The sequence below is a fragment of the Colobus angolensis genome, unplaced genomic scaffold, assembly GCF_000951035.1.
Source record: "Colobus angolensis palliatus isolate OR3802 unplaced genomic scaffold, Cang.pa_1.0 Scaffold411, whole genome shotgun sequence".
Lineage (NCBI taxonomy): Eukaryota > Metazoa > Chordata > Mammalia > Primates > Cercopithecidae > Colobus > Colobus angolensis.
In genome coordinates this window covers 365,183-382,421 of record NW_012117500.1, presented here as the reverse complement: position 1 = coordinate 382,421, position 17,239 = coordinate 365,183, and the positions used below count along the sequence as shown (strand labels likewise).

The 17,239-nt window shown below is 37.8% G+C and overlaps 1 protein-coding gene across 4 annotated transcripts in view; it reads right to left on the bottom strand.

Annotated features, from left to right (window-relative positions):
- The window catches only part of NEK10 (NIMA-related kinase 10), a 259,204-nt gene that overhangs the window by 64,446 nt on the left and 177,519 nt on the right, over positions 1-17,239 (bottom strand). For all 4 annotated transcript variants that reach the window (XM_011956225.1, XM_011956226.1, XM_011956228.1 and 1 more), the window contains one exon: positions 15,409-15,622. In XM_011956225.1, the coding sequence (XP_011811615.1) occupies positions 15,409-15,622 (214 nt within the window). The remainder of the gene's footprint in view (positions 1-15,408; positions 15,623-17,239) is intronic.

Genomic DNA, 17,239 nt, shown 5'->3' with positions numbered 1-17,239 from the left:
CCCTATATTTTAAGATATATTTTTAAAAATGAGCCAGCATGGTCAGATGATTAAGGAACCTTGTGGACTAGACCACAGCTGAGTGAAATGTTCACTTTAGTGGTGAGATAGGAACCTTTCCTCCAGGCCTCCCTATGGAAGACTTGGCTTTGCCACATTAGAGAGGTGGGCTGATAAAATAAGCCTGGTCTCCACTCCCAACTCAGTGGTAGACGGAAATCTTTCAATCTTTGATCCTGAAAGTTAGTTTTGTTTACTTTTTAGAAATAAGGTCTCATTATGTTGCCCAGGCTGGTCTCGAACTTCTGGGTTTAAGGGATCATCCCACCTCGGTCTTCTGAGTAGCTGGAAATATAGAGGCACAGCACTGTGTCCAGCTTTCCCAAAATGGTTTGGATGATAACATCGTCTATTTTCATCAAGGAATCTTGAAGAATTTCCCTTTCCCCATTCTCCACATACAGTTAAGAGAGCAATAGTTAAACCAGAAAAACTGGTGTTTTGGGACCCTAAAAATAACTAATTTATATGGATTATATAATAAAGAAAATATTCTTTTTAGGTTGGATCTTATTTATTTTGAACTTTTTAAATATTTATACAAAGCTAAAAATGTTACTGTCATGACATAATTATCTCATTATTATGATACTATCTTAATTAGAACTTCTTAAAAGCACTATTACATATTAATGAATTAGGGAATTAAATAAATAAATTAAATAAATTAGGGAATAAATTGGTCATTACAATTCAGTCTAAAAATCCAGTATCAAATTTATTATGGCTAAAAATGTTTCACTGTTTCCCCATAACTAACCTAGTACTGTATCAGAAATGAAAGGATTTTCTATCACTTTTAACTCAAATACAGGTTTTCTACAACGAATAATACTAACAAAGAGGAGAAAAAAAGCAATGTCATAATCTGTCTGGTCCATCACAACAATACTGACCACCATGTTTTTCCAAGACGGCAGACTGACATGCCAATAGAACTAAATGTATATACGAATATATTCAAAAGCATTACAAACGAGGCCAGAATCAGGTAATTCTACTTAACATTTAAAAGAAACAATGGGGGCTGGGAGTGGTGGTTCACACTTGTAATCCTAGCACTTCAGGAGGCTGAGGCAGACAGATCACTTGAGGTCAGGAGTTTGAGATCGGCCTGGCCAACAAGTGAAACCTGGTCTCTACTAAAAATACAAAAATGTGCCAGACATGGTGGCAGGCACCTGTAATCCCAGGTACTAGGAAGGCTGAGGCATGAGAATTGCTTAAACCTGGAAGGCAGAGGTTGCAGTGAGCTGAGATTGTACTACTGCATTCCAGCCTGAGCAATAGAGCAAGACTGTGTCTCAAGAAAAACAAAAGAAGCTGGGCACAGTGGCTCATCACGCCTGTAATTCCAGAACTTTGGGAGGTTGAGGCGGGTGGATCACGAGGTCAGGAGATTGAGACTGTCCTGGCTAACACGATGAAACCCCATCTCTACTAAAAACACAGAAAATTAGCCGGGCGTGGTGGCGGGCCCCTGTAGTCCCAGCTACTCCGGAGGCTGAGGCAGGAGAATGGCGTGAACCTGGGAACCGGAGCTTGCAGTGAGCTGAGATCGCACCACTGCACTCCAGCCTGGGCGAAAAAAAAAGAAAAAAGAAAAAAAGAAAGAAAGAAACAATGGGCCAGGCATGGTGGCTCATACCTGTAATCCCAGCACTTCAGGAGGCCAAAAGTGGACCGATCATTTGAGGTCAGGAGTTTGAGACCAACCTGGCCAAATGGTGAAACCCAGTCTCTACTAAAAATATAAAAATTAGACAGGCATGTTGGTGGGTGCCTGTAATCTCAGCTATTCAGGAGGCTGAAGCAGGAGAACTGCTTGAACCTGGGAGGTGGAGGTTGCAGTGAGCCAAGATCACTCCATCCTGGGTGACACAGTGAGGCTATGTCTCAAAAAAAAAAAAAGAAAAGAAAAGAAAAGAAAAGAAAGAAAGAAGGGAAGGGAAGGGGAAGGGGAAGAAGAGAAACAATGTACAGAGAGCAATCAAGTGGGAGGGTTTTAAGAAATGTTTTGTTTCTCAAAAAAAAAAGCCATTGAAATTTACCAATGCTTAAGGAATTAAAGAGTATGGAATTAGACATTAGTGGTTATCGACAGGAATGAAATGCACAAATTAGAACCTCACTGATAGTTTCATTTTTAACAGCTACATAAGGAAAGGTCTAGTTCTTGTTAAACTGCACATTTTGCACATGTTGTCAAAATTCCAAATTGATTAATTGCCAGTAGAGAAAGAATTAAAAGTCAAGAAAAAGAGTCAACATTGTCTTCTGCTTGGCCCACTGCAATCTCTTTTATTTATTTATTTATTCTTGAAACGGAGTCTCACTCTGTCGCCCAGGCTGGAGTGCAGTGGCGCCATCTCCGCTCACTGCAAGCTCCGCCTCCAAGGTTCACGCCATTCTCCTGCCACAGCCTCCCAAGTAGCTGGGACTACAGGCGCCCGCCACCACGCCCAGCTAATTTTTTGTATTTTTAGTAGAGACAGGGTTTCACCATGTTAGCCAGGATGGTCTCAATCTCCTGACCTCATGATCCGCCCACCTCGGCCTCCCAAAGTGCTTCATTCTTGGCTCTCAGTGGTTTATTCCCACTCAGCAGCCAGCTATATCATTTTAAAGCCTAGTGGTGCCCCCTTGGCTTGCTCAGAGCTCACATCACTCAGGTGCATGCCAGGGAATATGGCACTTGCATCTCCAACTGTCTCTCCCTGCTTCACTGCACTCTGGATACACAGGCCTCCTTGCTGTTCCCTGAGCCTGGCAGGCTCACTCCCTCCCACCTCAGGATCTTTGGACATGCTGCTCTTTCTGCTACCAATGTTGTGCCTTCAGATATTTGCGGAGCTCATCCCTTTAATGTACAGTTGACCCTTGAACAACATGAGGGTGAGAGACACCAATGCCCCATGCAGTCAAAAATCTATGTATAACTTTTAACTTTCCAAAAACTGCTGAATAGAAGCATTACCAATAACAAACAGTTAATACAATTGGTATGTCATATGGTAAATATAGTTTCTCTTTGTTGTGATTTTCTTATTAACTTTTTTCTTTTCTTTTTTTTTTTTTTGAGACAGAGTCTTGCTCTGTCGCCCAGGCTGGAGTGCAGTGGCACAAACTCGACTCATTGCAAGCTCCGCCTCCCAGATTCATGCCATTCTCTGGCCTCAGCCTCCTGAGTAGCTGGGACAACAGGTACCCGCCATCACATCCAGCGAATTTTTTTTTTTTTTGTATTTTTTAGTAGAGACAGGGTTTCACCGTGTTAGCCAGGATGGTCTCAATCTCCTAACCTCATGATCCGCCCGCCTCGGCCTCCCAAAGTGCTGGGATTATAGGCGTAAGCCACCACGCCCGGCCTCTTAATAACATTTTCTTTTCTCCAGTTTGTTATTAAGAAAATCACAAAGAAGAGAAACTATATTTACTATTCATTAAGTGGAAGTGGATCATCATAAAGTTCTTCATCTTTGTCATCTTCACACTGAGTAGGCTGAAGACAAGGAAGAGGAAAAGGAGGGGTTGGTTTTGCTGTCTCAGGAGTGGCAAAGGCAGAAGAAAATTCATGTATAAGTGGATTCATGCAGTTCAAACCCACGTTGTTTAAAGGTCAACTGTATTCAAGTCCCTGCCCAAATGTCATGTAATTATAAAGCCCTTCACTGACATCCCTATTAAAGAGCTTCTGCACAGCAAAAGAAACTACCATTAGAGTGAACAGGCAACCTACAGAATGGGAGAAAATTTTTGCAATCTACTCATCTGACAAAAAACTACAAAGAACTCGAACAAATTTGCAAGAAAAAAGCAACCCCATCAAAAAGTGGGCAAAGGATATGAACAGACACTTCTCAAAAGAACACATTTATGCAGCCAACAGACACATGAAAAAATGCTCATCATCACTGGCCATCAGAGAAATGCAAATCAAAACCACAATGAAATACCATCTCACACCAGTTAGAATGGTGATCATTAAAAAGTCAGGAAACAACAGGTGCTGGAGAGGATATGGAGAAATAGGAACACTTTTACACTGCTGGTGGGACTGTAAACTAGTTCAGCCATTGTGGAAGACAGTGTGGTGATTCCTCAAGGATCTAGAACTAGAAATACCATTTGACCCAGCCATCCCATTACTGGGTATATACCCAAAGGATTATAAATCATGCTGCTATAAAGACACATGCACATGTATGTTTATTGCGGCACTATGCACAATAGCAAAGACTTGGAACCAACCCAGATATCCATCAATGATAGACTGGATTAAGAAAATGTGGCTCACATACACCATGGAATACTATGCAGCCATAAAAAAGGATGAGTTCATGTCCTTTGTAGGAACATGGATGAAGCTGGAAACCATCCTTCTCAGCAAACTATCGCAAGAACAGAAAACCAAACACCACATGTTCTCACTCATATGTGGGAATTGAACAATGAGAACACTTGGACACAGGAAGGGCAACATCACACATCGGGGCCTGTCTTGGTGTGGGGGGACCAGGAGGGATAGAATTAGGAGATATACCTAATGTAAACGATGAGTTAATGGGTGCAGCACACCAACAAGGCACATGTATACATATGTAACAAACCTGCACATTGTACACATGTATCCTAGAACGTAAAGTATAATAATAATAATAATAAAAGCCTGTCTCCCTATGTCTATAATCACTTTTTATTACCTTGCCATCTTTTATTTTTGTTCATAGCACTTAAATATAGTTTTATTTATCTATTATTTGTCTTCCCTCACTATGAAGGAGGGAGTCTGTGGCTAGGAGAATACTAGAATAGGTCCCAGGAAAGAACAAATGCTTAATCAATTTTGTTGAATAAGTAAAATGAAAGACTGATTTTTTAAAAAATGTTGCCAAGATTCTCCACGTTAAAACAAAGGGTAAAAATAAAAATTGTAGGTATGATTTTTTTGAAGAAATTGACAAACTTATTCTAAAATTCATAAGGAAATACAACAGACCTAGAATATCCAAATCAAATTTGACAAAGAACAACAAAGTTAGAGGACTTACAGGGCTTGTTTTGAGACTTATTAAAACACTACAGTATCAAAAGATATAAAGTCTCAGTTAGATAGGAGGCTAAGTTCAAGAGATCTATTGTACAGCATGATGACTATACTTAATAACAATATATTGTATTCTTGAAAAATACTGAGACTGGATTTTAAGTGTTCTCACCACAAAAATGATACTATGTGTGGTAATGCATATGTTAATTAACTCAGTTGAGCCATTCCACAATGTATATATATTCAAAACATCATGTTGTATACAATATATATAATTTTTTGCCAATTAAAATTAAAATAAAACATTTTTTAAAAGCTACAGTAATCAAAATGTGTGGTATTGGTCTAAGAAGAGACCTATAATCCATGGAACAGAATAGAGTTCAGAAATAGATCTGCAAGAAAGGGGAACGCTTGCATGCTGTTGGTTGGAATATAAATTAGTACAGCCACTATAATGAATAGTATGGAGATTCCTTTAAAAATTAAAAATAGAAATACCACACGATCCAACAATCTCACTGCTAGCTATTTATCCACAAGAAAATAAATCCACAAGAAAATAAATCAGTGTGTTGAAGAGATACCTGCATGCTCATTTTTATTATAGCACTATTCACAATGGCCAAGATTTGGAACCAACCTAAGTACCCATCAACAAATGAATTGATAAAGAAATGGGAAATTTTTCAGTCATAAAAAAGAATGAACTCTTGTTATTTTCAACAACATGGGTGGAACTGAAGGACGTTATGTTAAATGAAATAAGCCAGGCACAGAAAAAGAAATACAAAATGTTCCTACTTATATGCGGGAGCTAAAAAATATTGAGTTTATGGAGATAGAGAGTGGAATAATGATTACCAAAGACTGGGAAGAGGAGAGGAGAGGGGGGATAAAAAAGGAACGGTTGGGTACAAAAATACAGTAAGATAAAAGGAATAAGATTTAGTGTTTGGTAGCAAAATAGGGTGGCTATAGCTAACGATAATTTATTGTATATTTTAAAATAACTAAATGAATGCAATTGGAATGTTTCTAACACAAAGAAATGATAAATGTTGGAGGTGGTTGATACCCCAATTACCCTGATTTGATTGTTAAACATTTTATGCTTGTATCAAAATTTCACATGTACACCATAAATATGTACAACTATTATGTACCCATAATAATTAAAACTTTAAAATTTAAAATTTAAAAATCTATAAACAAAAAAAGAAAAAGGCAAATAGATCTACACATATATTGTCAGGCAATTTTCAATAAAGATGCTTAGCAAAATCAATGGGAAAAGACTACACATTTAAATAAGTGATGCTGGAAAAACTGGATACCCAAATGTACACCAAAAAAGTCAATCTCCTCATTATTCTATACATAAAATTAAATCAAAAGCGATCATAAGTCTAAAACATTTACAAAAATATAAAGAATCCTATTTTTGCAACTAGGGGTAGGCAACAATTTCATTATAAAGAGGCAAAAAGCACTGACCACCACAAACACTTACATGAATAAGTCTTTATCAAAATAAAAATTTTCTGTTTATCAAAAAAAGCCATTAATTAAAAAAAAAAAAGGCAAGCCATAGACTATACAAAATGTTTGCAATACATACGTTTAACAACAGGCTCATTATCTGGCATATATAAAGAACTCCTACAAATCAACAAAAATAGACAAGTAATCCAATAAAATCACAGGCAAAATACTTGAACAGATATTTAACACACACACACATACAAAGATATATAAATAGCTAAAAATCAAACGTAAATGTGCTCAACATCATTGATCATCAGGAAAATGCAAACTAAAACCAGAAAGAAGTATCATTACACCACAAAGGCTAAAATTGAAAAGACTGACAGTATCAAATATTGGCAAGGAAGCAGAATGCCTGGAACTCTCATATACTGCTTCTGAAAGTGTTAAAGAGTACAATTTTGAAGAACCATTTGGTACTTTATTTAACAGTTAAACATACAATTACCTATAACCCTGAAATTCTATTTCTAGGTCTTTCAGAGAAAAAGTTATAAACATTTTTGTATAGGTCTTTTTGTAAATATGTTTTCAACAGTCTTATGAAACTCCAAATCTGGAGAAAACGTAAGTGTTCATCACAGGAGGATAGATAAACAAATTATGGTGTAGCCATATAATTTACCACTGCCTAGCAATATGAACAAATTACTAATACACACCACGTGGGTGAATCTCATAGATATTTTGTCATGGAAAAAAAGCCAGCCACTAAAGAGCACATGTGTTTGATTCAAATGAAGTCAAACAACAGCAAAAGTAATTTATAGTGACAGAAATCACCAGTCTTATTGCTGGGGCAGAGAACTGTATAGAAAGAGGCTTAAGGGAATATTTCGAGGTGAGATAAATTTTCTGACTCTTGTTTGGGGTGGAGGTTACACATGTGCCAAAAGCCACTGAATTAGGCACTTAAAGACATGTACATTTTACTACATGTAAATTATATGTCAATAAAACAGAGAGAATTGTAGTTTGGACGTGAGAATTGTGTCTGTATTTGTGAGGTAGCCCATAAGGCATTGCTTTATTTTCATATAACATAACGAGCATAGAACATTTCCAAATCAAGTCATGATTTTTCCTGATATTTCTCTTCCTACGTCATTACTTGTAGCATTTTCATAGCCTTGGGGGAAATTCAGTCAACAATTAACCAGACAATAAAAGCAAAGATGTTCACAAAAATATTGTCCTTTAAAAACACATCATTTTCTACATGGCTTAATTTAATCTCTTAGCAGAGGATTGCAGACACATGCCTTTAGTGGTGTGCTCAGCAATTGTAAATGACAGATGGTATAATAAAAATAAAGCAACCCAGATAAATAAATAGCACATTTTTTATTTGCATTAAAAAATGAGAATCTAAATGCTTATATATCTGTTCAATTCTTATATGTTCAACTTTAAAGAAATCTGAGAATGTATGAAAAATATCAGTATCTGTCAATGTCTGCTAAAAATCATGATTATATCAGAAAACTACAATAAGAATTTTGTAACAAAGAAGTACAGTTATGAATGGTTTGTGAATTTAAAAATAATCTGTGCTAATAATTGCTCTATCAGCCTGGTCCTCCAAAGTAGATAGAAATGAAGATGACACTTATGTCTGCCATATTTTGACTCTCTGGCAATATCAAATTATCATAGGAATCTTTTTTTAGATCCACCAAAAAGCTTAGAGAAAATTTCTATGACTCCTTACATGAGTATTTACTTATTGTCATAAGCATGAAACAATTTACCAAGATCGGTTGTGCTTTTTGGAAAATAGTTTGGGTAGGAATGTGGAGGATGGCTAAGGGAGGGAGATGATCCCCGATAATCTGGATGGAACTGATTTAATCAGGTGGCAGGTCTCCAAAGTGCAGCTGAGGCATCTCTGAGATGAGAAAGAGATTCAGCCTGTGGACAACAGCTTCAGCCCATGACCACGATTTCCAGCCTGCTCCTCCTGCCAACCATCCCTATGGATTTTGCACTTGCCTCATCAGTCCCACAATCATGTAAGCCAGTTCCTTGCAATAAATATTTGAATATGTATCTACTACTGGTTCTGTTTCACATATTTGTGCAGGACTGTCATGTATATGACATACCAGCATCCCTGGCTGCTAACAGTGATAAACAACAATTGTACCACCCCATCCCCAGTACACACATTCCTTAATGGCCCCTAGTGGACAGCGCAGAGGTGATATACTGACTGAATCACTTGTTAGAGGTAAGGAAAAAACTACAGACAAGAAAGTTGGATCTTGCAATGATCCAATGCGAGATAATGAGAATGAGAACTGAAAGGATAAGATGGATTTGTCAGACATTTCAAAGACAGAATTAGTAGAGCTTGCTAACAAAATGAATAAAGGATTTCAGAGAGAGTGAACTGAAGATGTCAAGATTACAATTAAGGTGATATGAGGAAAAAGAACATGACCGATCAAGGGAGGAGAACCCATTCACTGTGGACTTGCCGAGCGTAAGTACCTGTTAGACATGCAGGTAAATGTTCGGTTCAAAATATAGGTCTGGCACATGGAGAGACTGAGATTAGACAGGCAGCTTTGGCGCTCTCCAGCAAATGGGTGTGGAAACTATGTTGTGAAACACATCCCAACATATCTTGCCTTTGCAGAAAATTTTGTGCACTTCTCCAGAGCTCTTTTCTTCTACTATTAAGACCAGTTTATGAGGCTGAGATTTATAGACCCTGGAGAAAATAGGGGAAAAGAATACCTGGAGAAAAAGAAGGATGTAATAGATGCAAGGGTACCTTCTGGCAGAAAGGTGGGAACTGGAAATTTCTTCTGGAGCTCAAAATAAGAGCCTGCCAGAAGGAAGAGAAAATGAAAGAGCAAGTGCAAGCCTCCTTCTTTTTCCTTCTTACATCCACTCCAGCAAATGTGAACCTTGGGATTAGACGGTTTGAGGGGGAAGCTGGGGTGCAGACAGAAAAGACTGAGAGCTTCGAAGAAGCTTCATGATCATTATAACACTATATACATAAGGTCCATGAGAGTAGAGTCCTTGTCTGTTTTGCTCACTGTGGTATACTTTGTACATATAGTGCCTGATACCTATTAGGCACTCAGTAAATACTTGTTGAATGAATAATTGAATTGTAGGCATCTGGGAAAGAAGAACAGAAAAGGATGAAGAAGGCACTGGAGCTGATGGGGCTGAGATAGGGTCGCCTAGTGCCAGTGAGTTCCCCATGGGCTGTATGTGGTGTGGATGGGAATCTAAAGCCCCCATGTGTCTTGTGCCAATGTAGAAGACAGCTCTGGGGCTGGCAGGTGAGTTCACTTGGCCGTCACGGCACTGAGGGCCACAGAGCAGGCTGCTTAAAATAAGAATCCCAAGAAAGTCACAATCAAGCCTCAGAGGATGAAAAATAGTAACCCCAAGGTGGGAGTTGGGGCATCATGGGTAATTCCTTGGGTTTAAATCAGGATGATAAAAGAGGCCATGAGTTACAGATGCCATAAACATTTAATAAGGACAGAGGTCAGCATCCCAAAATCACAGGGTTCATGTTACCTAAGTTCAGCAGGGGCCAATAGAAGAACACCAGAGCCCCTGCCCCCCTCCCATCAACATGGAGATGCTTAAGCTTTCTCCTCTACTCTGCTGCCATCTTTGGAAGAGGATATGGAAAAGAGAACCCTTGGGATAGTAAAGAAACTTCTATACCAAAAGAGACTGATACAATTGATCCTGACTACTACTACCATTTTCTGCTACCAGCACAAACAGGGGTTCAAAACAAAATGACACATAATTATAGAAAATAATGTTCCCATCTTGTACACCAATTTTTATCTAAATTCATATGAAATGAAATACCATGGGACTAGACGGAAACCAAGGAAAGCACAAGAGAGGCAGAACATTTAAAGTTAAAAGGCCAGAGCTGGAAGAGAAAATGAGGAAGAGTATTCAAAGAGAGAAGACAGAAACCAGGACAGAGGAGTGTAATGGAAAACACTGAGGGGTAAAAAACATTAAAAAGCAGGTAAGTACAATAAGAAATAATTAGCCCCTAGTGAGGTGGAGCTTGCAGTGAGCCAAGATTGTGCCACTGCACTCCAGCCCGGGTGACAGAGCAAGACTCTGTCTCAAAAAAAAAAAAGAAAAAAGAAAAAAAAGAAAAGAAAAAGAAATAATTAGCCCGCAGTTTGGCAACTTGGATGTTAGGTATTTTGGAGAAATTCAAAGTTTTAGTCCACATTACCCACAGGATTTAATTCAAACAGCTTAGAGGTATTCACAAACACCCATCATCTAGCTCCAGCCTACTTCCCCAGGCTTTTCAGACTACACATATAAAAATATGCATTATAAATCAGCAGAACCAACTTTCAGTCCTGGGGCTGTCCCTAACTAGCTGGATGACCTTGGACAAGTCTTTTAACTTCTGGTTTCCCTTTCTTTGTGCAATCAAAACATAAAACAATTCCATTTCTAAGTTTGATTCTTAGTATTAAGTGAGCTGAGCTGGAGTTTCTGCACCACTTACTTTTTTTTTTTTTTTTTTTTTTTTGAGTCGGAGTCTCACTCTGTCGCCCAGGCTGGAGTGCAGTGGCACCATCTCGGCTCACTGCAAGCTCCGCCTCCTGGGTTCGCGCCATTCTCCTGCCTCAGTCTCCTGAGTAGCTGGGACCACAGGTGCCCGCCACCACGCCCGGCTAATTTTTTGTATTTTCAGTAGAGATGGGATTTCACCATGTTAGCCAGGATGGTCTCAATCTCCTGACCTCGTGATTCACTCGCCTCGGCCTCCCAAAGTGCTGGGATTACAGGCATGAGCCACGGTGCCCGGTCTGCACTTACGTTATTCTTTTCCATCCAGGAGTGACTTCCTTATCTAGTTATCAAGACCCTATCTTCGTTTGGCTCTGAGAGCCTCCCTAGGCCTTATTTATTCATTTCCCTCTCTTATCTCATTTATTTACCCAAACTGTTTGGAATCATTAGAAAATTCCTCCTGTATATGCACATCTATCTGGTCTTTCCAAGTAGATTGTCAGCTACTTCATGACTGGGGTCATTGTTTATAATATTTTATAAACTTCACTATACCAAACGTAATGCCTTACATTCAGAAGACATCCACCAAATCATTGTTCCTTCAGTATTAGTTGTATACCACAGGCAGTTTCAATCTTTCTCTCTTTGTGTTACAGATGTGAAAGCAGTTCTCCAAACTGAACAAACTTACTAAACTAGTAAAAAGAAATCATCATTCAGCCTTTAAATAGGGGTGGTGAAGATAAACTTCCTGTCAAATATCACTGGAAAAGAAGCTGTGACACCTGCAAGCCTCGCACTGAGAGCATGCTTCTCTCGTGACTTCTCTTCAGTCTCCCTGGAATACTCAATTCTGCTCCATTTCTGCATGTAGAAATATGCTTTTTTCACCCATTTAAGTATTAGTCTAGAGGTGTATCCACGAAATCCCAATAATTCTAATGGAATTGAAGTTTCCCATTGATTCTCCAGGTTTTGTCAGGCTGAATTTCTTTAATACACATTATTATATTTGTTGGAAAAGATATAAGCAGTAGACTCTTCAGAAATGTCTTTAATTGATTTTTGTGCCTGGGATATAAGATCTATAGGGTAATGATTCTCAGTGTTCACTACACTGTGAACAGTGCCAAAACACGGATCACGATTTTCACTATTACAATGCCACAATACCCTCTACATGACAATATCCTTCTAATTATTGCACATTTAAGTTAAAATTTTACTTCCTTTTGCTCTGTGTAATTCTTATCATTCTCAACTCTATGCTCTCCTTATGATCTCTTATTTTAAGTTATAAGAATCAGAAAATATTCTTCAAAAGGAAAGGTTTGCTTCACTTTCATAGTGGGCAAACCACAGTACACAGAGTGAACATTTTAGTGGAGACTTCTCTTCCTTCTAAAATATATATTAGTACTTACCTGCAGTAGACCATTATAAAAATTGCCATAATTAAGAATAGACTAAAATATGAAAGTAAATAGAATACTTCCCCATGAAATAGAAGCCTTTAATGTTTCTTATCATTTGCTTACTCACTAATTTGCAAATTTCAGTAATTCACAATGGATCTCCTTATTGATGCTGGGAATTCATAAAGTTCTACTGAACCCACTAATTTCTCTTTCCCTTGTCTATAATTTATCATTGGATTTTGTAACTGCATTATTGATATTAACTGCTCTGGGAGAACATTCCACTATATCTGAAATGAGATAATCATAATACGCCTTAAGAAAAAAGAGTCATAAAATTTTACACTTATAGTTTTTCTGCAGCAGTGGTACAGATGTAAGTTTTTTAAAAATAATAATTGGTCCCCAGTGAGAAAAGTGCCAATTAACTGCATACTGTCTTTTGATGAAATGCAATCTTACTTCCTTCTTGTTTCTTGAATAAAGCTGCATTTTTTCCTTTTAGTTAACATTTGCTTAACCTTGAAATGAAAATATATCAGTAGACTTAAAATAGTGCAAAAGGAGAAAGATTGTATGACTGTTTAAAGCAGGAATATAAACTTTGCTTTGAAGTAAAGCATTTCTCTATGGTCCATAAAAACCTGAATGCTCAATGAGGACACTGAGGCTGGCTAGCAGCAGGTGCTAATAAATATGCATTAACTGTATGCCTGACATATGGATTTAATGTAGAGACTCCTTGGACAAGATAGCACTAGATTAACAAGTTCCATCAACAAACTATTCTAACAAAACCAATGCTCGTTTTATATAATTGATGCTGTCTTACAGTTTAAGCCACCTTTAAAGTCATACAGTATATTCAAACACATTAACTCATTTATCCTAGTACCTTCTGAGGTAGATAATATCTTCTACCCCTTAATTTACAGATGAGTATACAACCTCTGGAACATTAAAATCCCTCCCTTGGCTTCAGAGCTCTCCCTTTATTTTACCTGGCGATGGCCTGAGAGCTAGATTTCTACAGCTAAAATGACTTTTCAAATACACATGGAAATATTGATAGAGGAAATTATATGGTATCTGGGATTTACTTCAGAATAATCTGGGGAAGACAGGAAGCAAGTGGGAATAGAGATGATACAGGATTAGCCCTGAATAGCTAACTGTTGAAGCCGGGATGGGTACAGGAAGCAATCTTTGCATTTATAAACGTTTGAAATTTTCCATAATAAAGAATTTTTTAAGCTGAGAAGTACAAATAAATAGATAAGTAATGGTCCTTCTCAAGGTGTTTTGCTAAAGATAACAGACTTTCTGCTGTTAGATTGTAAACTAATGCCACTCAGCCCCACATCAGCCACATGAATCTAATATGAAATGACTCTTTCACATACAACTGGAAATTAGCTAAGTAGCTCTGTAGTGCAGAACTTAATAATAGAAGGCCCCAAATATCTAAGATATATAGAAATAGCTAAATCTCTTGCATTTTAGTCTACTAGGAATACTCTAGTTAGAATGCAACATGTACATAGAATGATGTGTTTCTCATTGCTGCCTAGTTATTATGAAGTCAGGTAGTAAAATAAAAAGCAAAGTGAGCTCTAACTCCCTGTCTGAGATTTAACTGTGTTCAGTAAGGGCTATAACTCCAAGTTATATGCTCCTTTACATAAATGTATAACTTAAATAATCATCATGGAATGTTCTGCAAAATTACAGCTAGGCTCAGCATTTAAGGCAAAGAAGATGAAAAAGTTTCCTTCCCAAATGAAAACTACGTTAAATCTTCAACTTCTGGATTCCAAACACCTTAAGACAAACCCACTAAACAGTAGTACTTTCCTTATTTTCAGAAAGGAGTTCACTGGAAACACTGTTATTCAAGAAATCAGAACTGCCTCTTTGAGACCAAGTTCTTACATAATTTTCCCAGCTTAGATGGAGTAGGTCCTTAGGATCCTGGGAAGGAATTTAATGACCAGGTACCCTAAGAAAGAGTTTCATGATCCAATTGCCTTGGGCCCACCCCGAGACAGGAAAAAAAAAAAAAAAAAGGATGAAAGGCCCCTTACCAGGTCGCCACTAGGTGGAGGCCCAAAGCACAGCAAACAACAGATCATTGATCGTGATTGCAAAAAAGACACAGAAGAAGGAAAATAAGAGACAGCAGCAACAAGAGCATCACTGGCACCGTCACTTGCACATGTGGACATTTGTAGCTTTGGCATCTCTTTTCCAAGCAATGTTCAGAAAAATACTTAAATATCAAAACAATCTAAAGGTTCTTGGCAAGAAAAATAATAAGCATATTCTGATTTGAAGCATGGCAATATTATTAATACCACAAATGGCAACGAAAGAAATTGCAAAGACCAAAATGAAAAATTTTAAAGGCAAATGTTATTTCCTTCTCTGAATTAACTCACAACATTTTCATCTATATTCCCAAAAGTTGCAGTCAGATTGCTGAATAAATTAAATATAAGCATTCACTGCTAATTTTACGAAGTTTGTAACTTAAACTTCGCTAAGAGAACTTTGTGATACCTCTGATTTTTGCAAAATACAATAAATTATGGGTTCATTCTTAGGAAGGTCAGTTATATTTATTATTTTAATTTATGTATAAGATACAGAAATGGATATAAATATGTAACTATAATACTTAAATATTGCATGTAACTATTTTTCTAACTTTTGATGAATGTTCCTTAAAACAAGCATGAACAACTTCAGACAGCTCATTTGAGTGCATCATGAACAGATTAAAATATTTGCACTTACGTGAGATAGAAGAGCCAGCTCATGGTGACATGTGACAGCGTTCCGGTTGGCTTCCATAAAATACCTTTGTGTGCGTCTTCGTTCCCGTTCTAGCTTCTTCTCCAAGGACAACTGGGATGTAGATAAGTTGTCTAAATATTTCATCATGACATCTGATATCATCGAACTGACTTGTACAATATCTGGACGAGCTTCTGCATCAGGAGTGAGGCACCTAAGATAACATTACATAACTATAACATTCTGGTCAATGTTGGGAGCAGGCCACAGAGTGTAAAGGATCAAGGTTAAACTCCACTGTGTGTCCACTATGGTATAACCTGGGGTAAGATGGATATCAAGCACAGCTTTGAGTCCAAGACTTCTCAAAAGGCATTTGGAAAGCTAAGGAAGGAAAAGGAGGCAGCACTATTTTCTTTGCACTTGGGCTGGAAGGTAAGGGTTCCAGGCTGAGCATGAAGATGCTCTTTGGGTCTCAGGATGGGCAGATGGGATCATCTTCTCCTGTACGAGTTGGCTGCTTTCTGAAATCACTGCTAACTCACTGGCAGATGAAAAAAAAAAAAAAAAAAAAAAGCCCAGTATCTAAGCCTTTCATTAGCGTGGATATTCAAATTCTTAGACTGCAGATGTTTAAACTGCTTCAAGGTAATATTAGCAGCTGAATTATCAGCTGATCTTTTTTAAAAATCAAAAAAAAAGCAACATAAGCTAGTTTTATAAATTATATAGCTACATATTATGGCACATGGGAATGGAAATGACCTTTGTTCTCCTGGCATATAGTCATCTCCTTGCCTAAGGTTACTCTCCTGGTCCTGTATTTGCCATTACTGGAAAAGGCACCAAAAAGAAGATGCAGTTTAGCATCATGACTCAGCATGCAGGCTCTGGATCATTTTGTTGGGGTTTAAAACCTCATTTACCATTTATTAGGTCAGATCCTGGGCAAGTTACATAGCTTCTAAGTCTCAGGTAGCCCACCTGTAAAATGGGATGATTATAGTAACTACCTCATTAAACTGGTATGGTGTTTGAATGAGGTAATCTCTGTGAAGGGCACACACATTGTAAAATTTCAATAAATTGAGAAGAAAATCCACACTTGTATGTATCCTCCATCCCTTCCTACATTTAACAAACACTAAGTCCTGTGACTTCTACCTTCTAAATATTTCTTGAATCCACATCCTTCCCCTGTAATCCCACAGCTATTTGGCTATTACAACATCACTTACTTGGACTACTGAAGGAGTCTCCTAAATAACACACTCATTTCTTGTCTACCTCTGGTCTGTACTGTAAACTGCTAACCAGAATAATATTCCTAAATCTGACTACATTATTTCTCTACTCAAAATTCTTCAATAGTTCTCATGGTCCAATAGGATAAAATTAAAATTCCCAGAATGCTACACAAGGTCTCTCTTGAACTGGTCATTACCTTCCTCCACTCTTTCCCCTCCTCCAGCAACACATCCAATGTGACTACCTGCACTTCCCCAAATAGCACCTGTCCTATACCCCCATTTGTTTGGTTATTTTATTCCATATGCTTGACTTTTTTTTCTTTTGCCAATGGTATCTTTCCCAGCCATCATCTCTTATATACTTGCCAAAATCCCACTCTTTTTCCAGGCTCCATTAGGAATACTTTTGGACTGCCCTCAGACAGATATCCTGAGCCCCTTTTGTACATTCTTTTTGCACCATTTGCACTTAAGTACTTAAAACTATTGTAATTATTTTATTATAATGGTCTGTTTCACCACTACACTGGAAAATTCTTCAGAAGAGGGACATGTGTCCTCCTCACTATGATCTCCCAGCA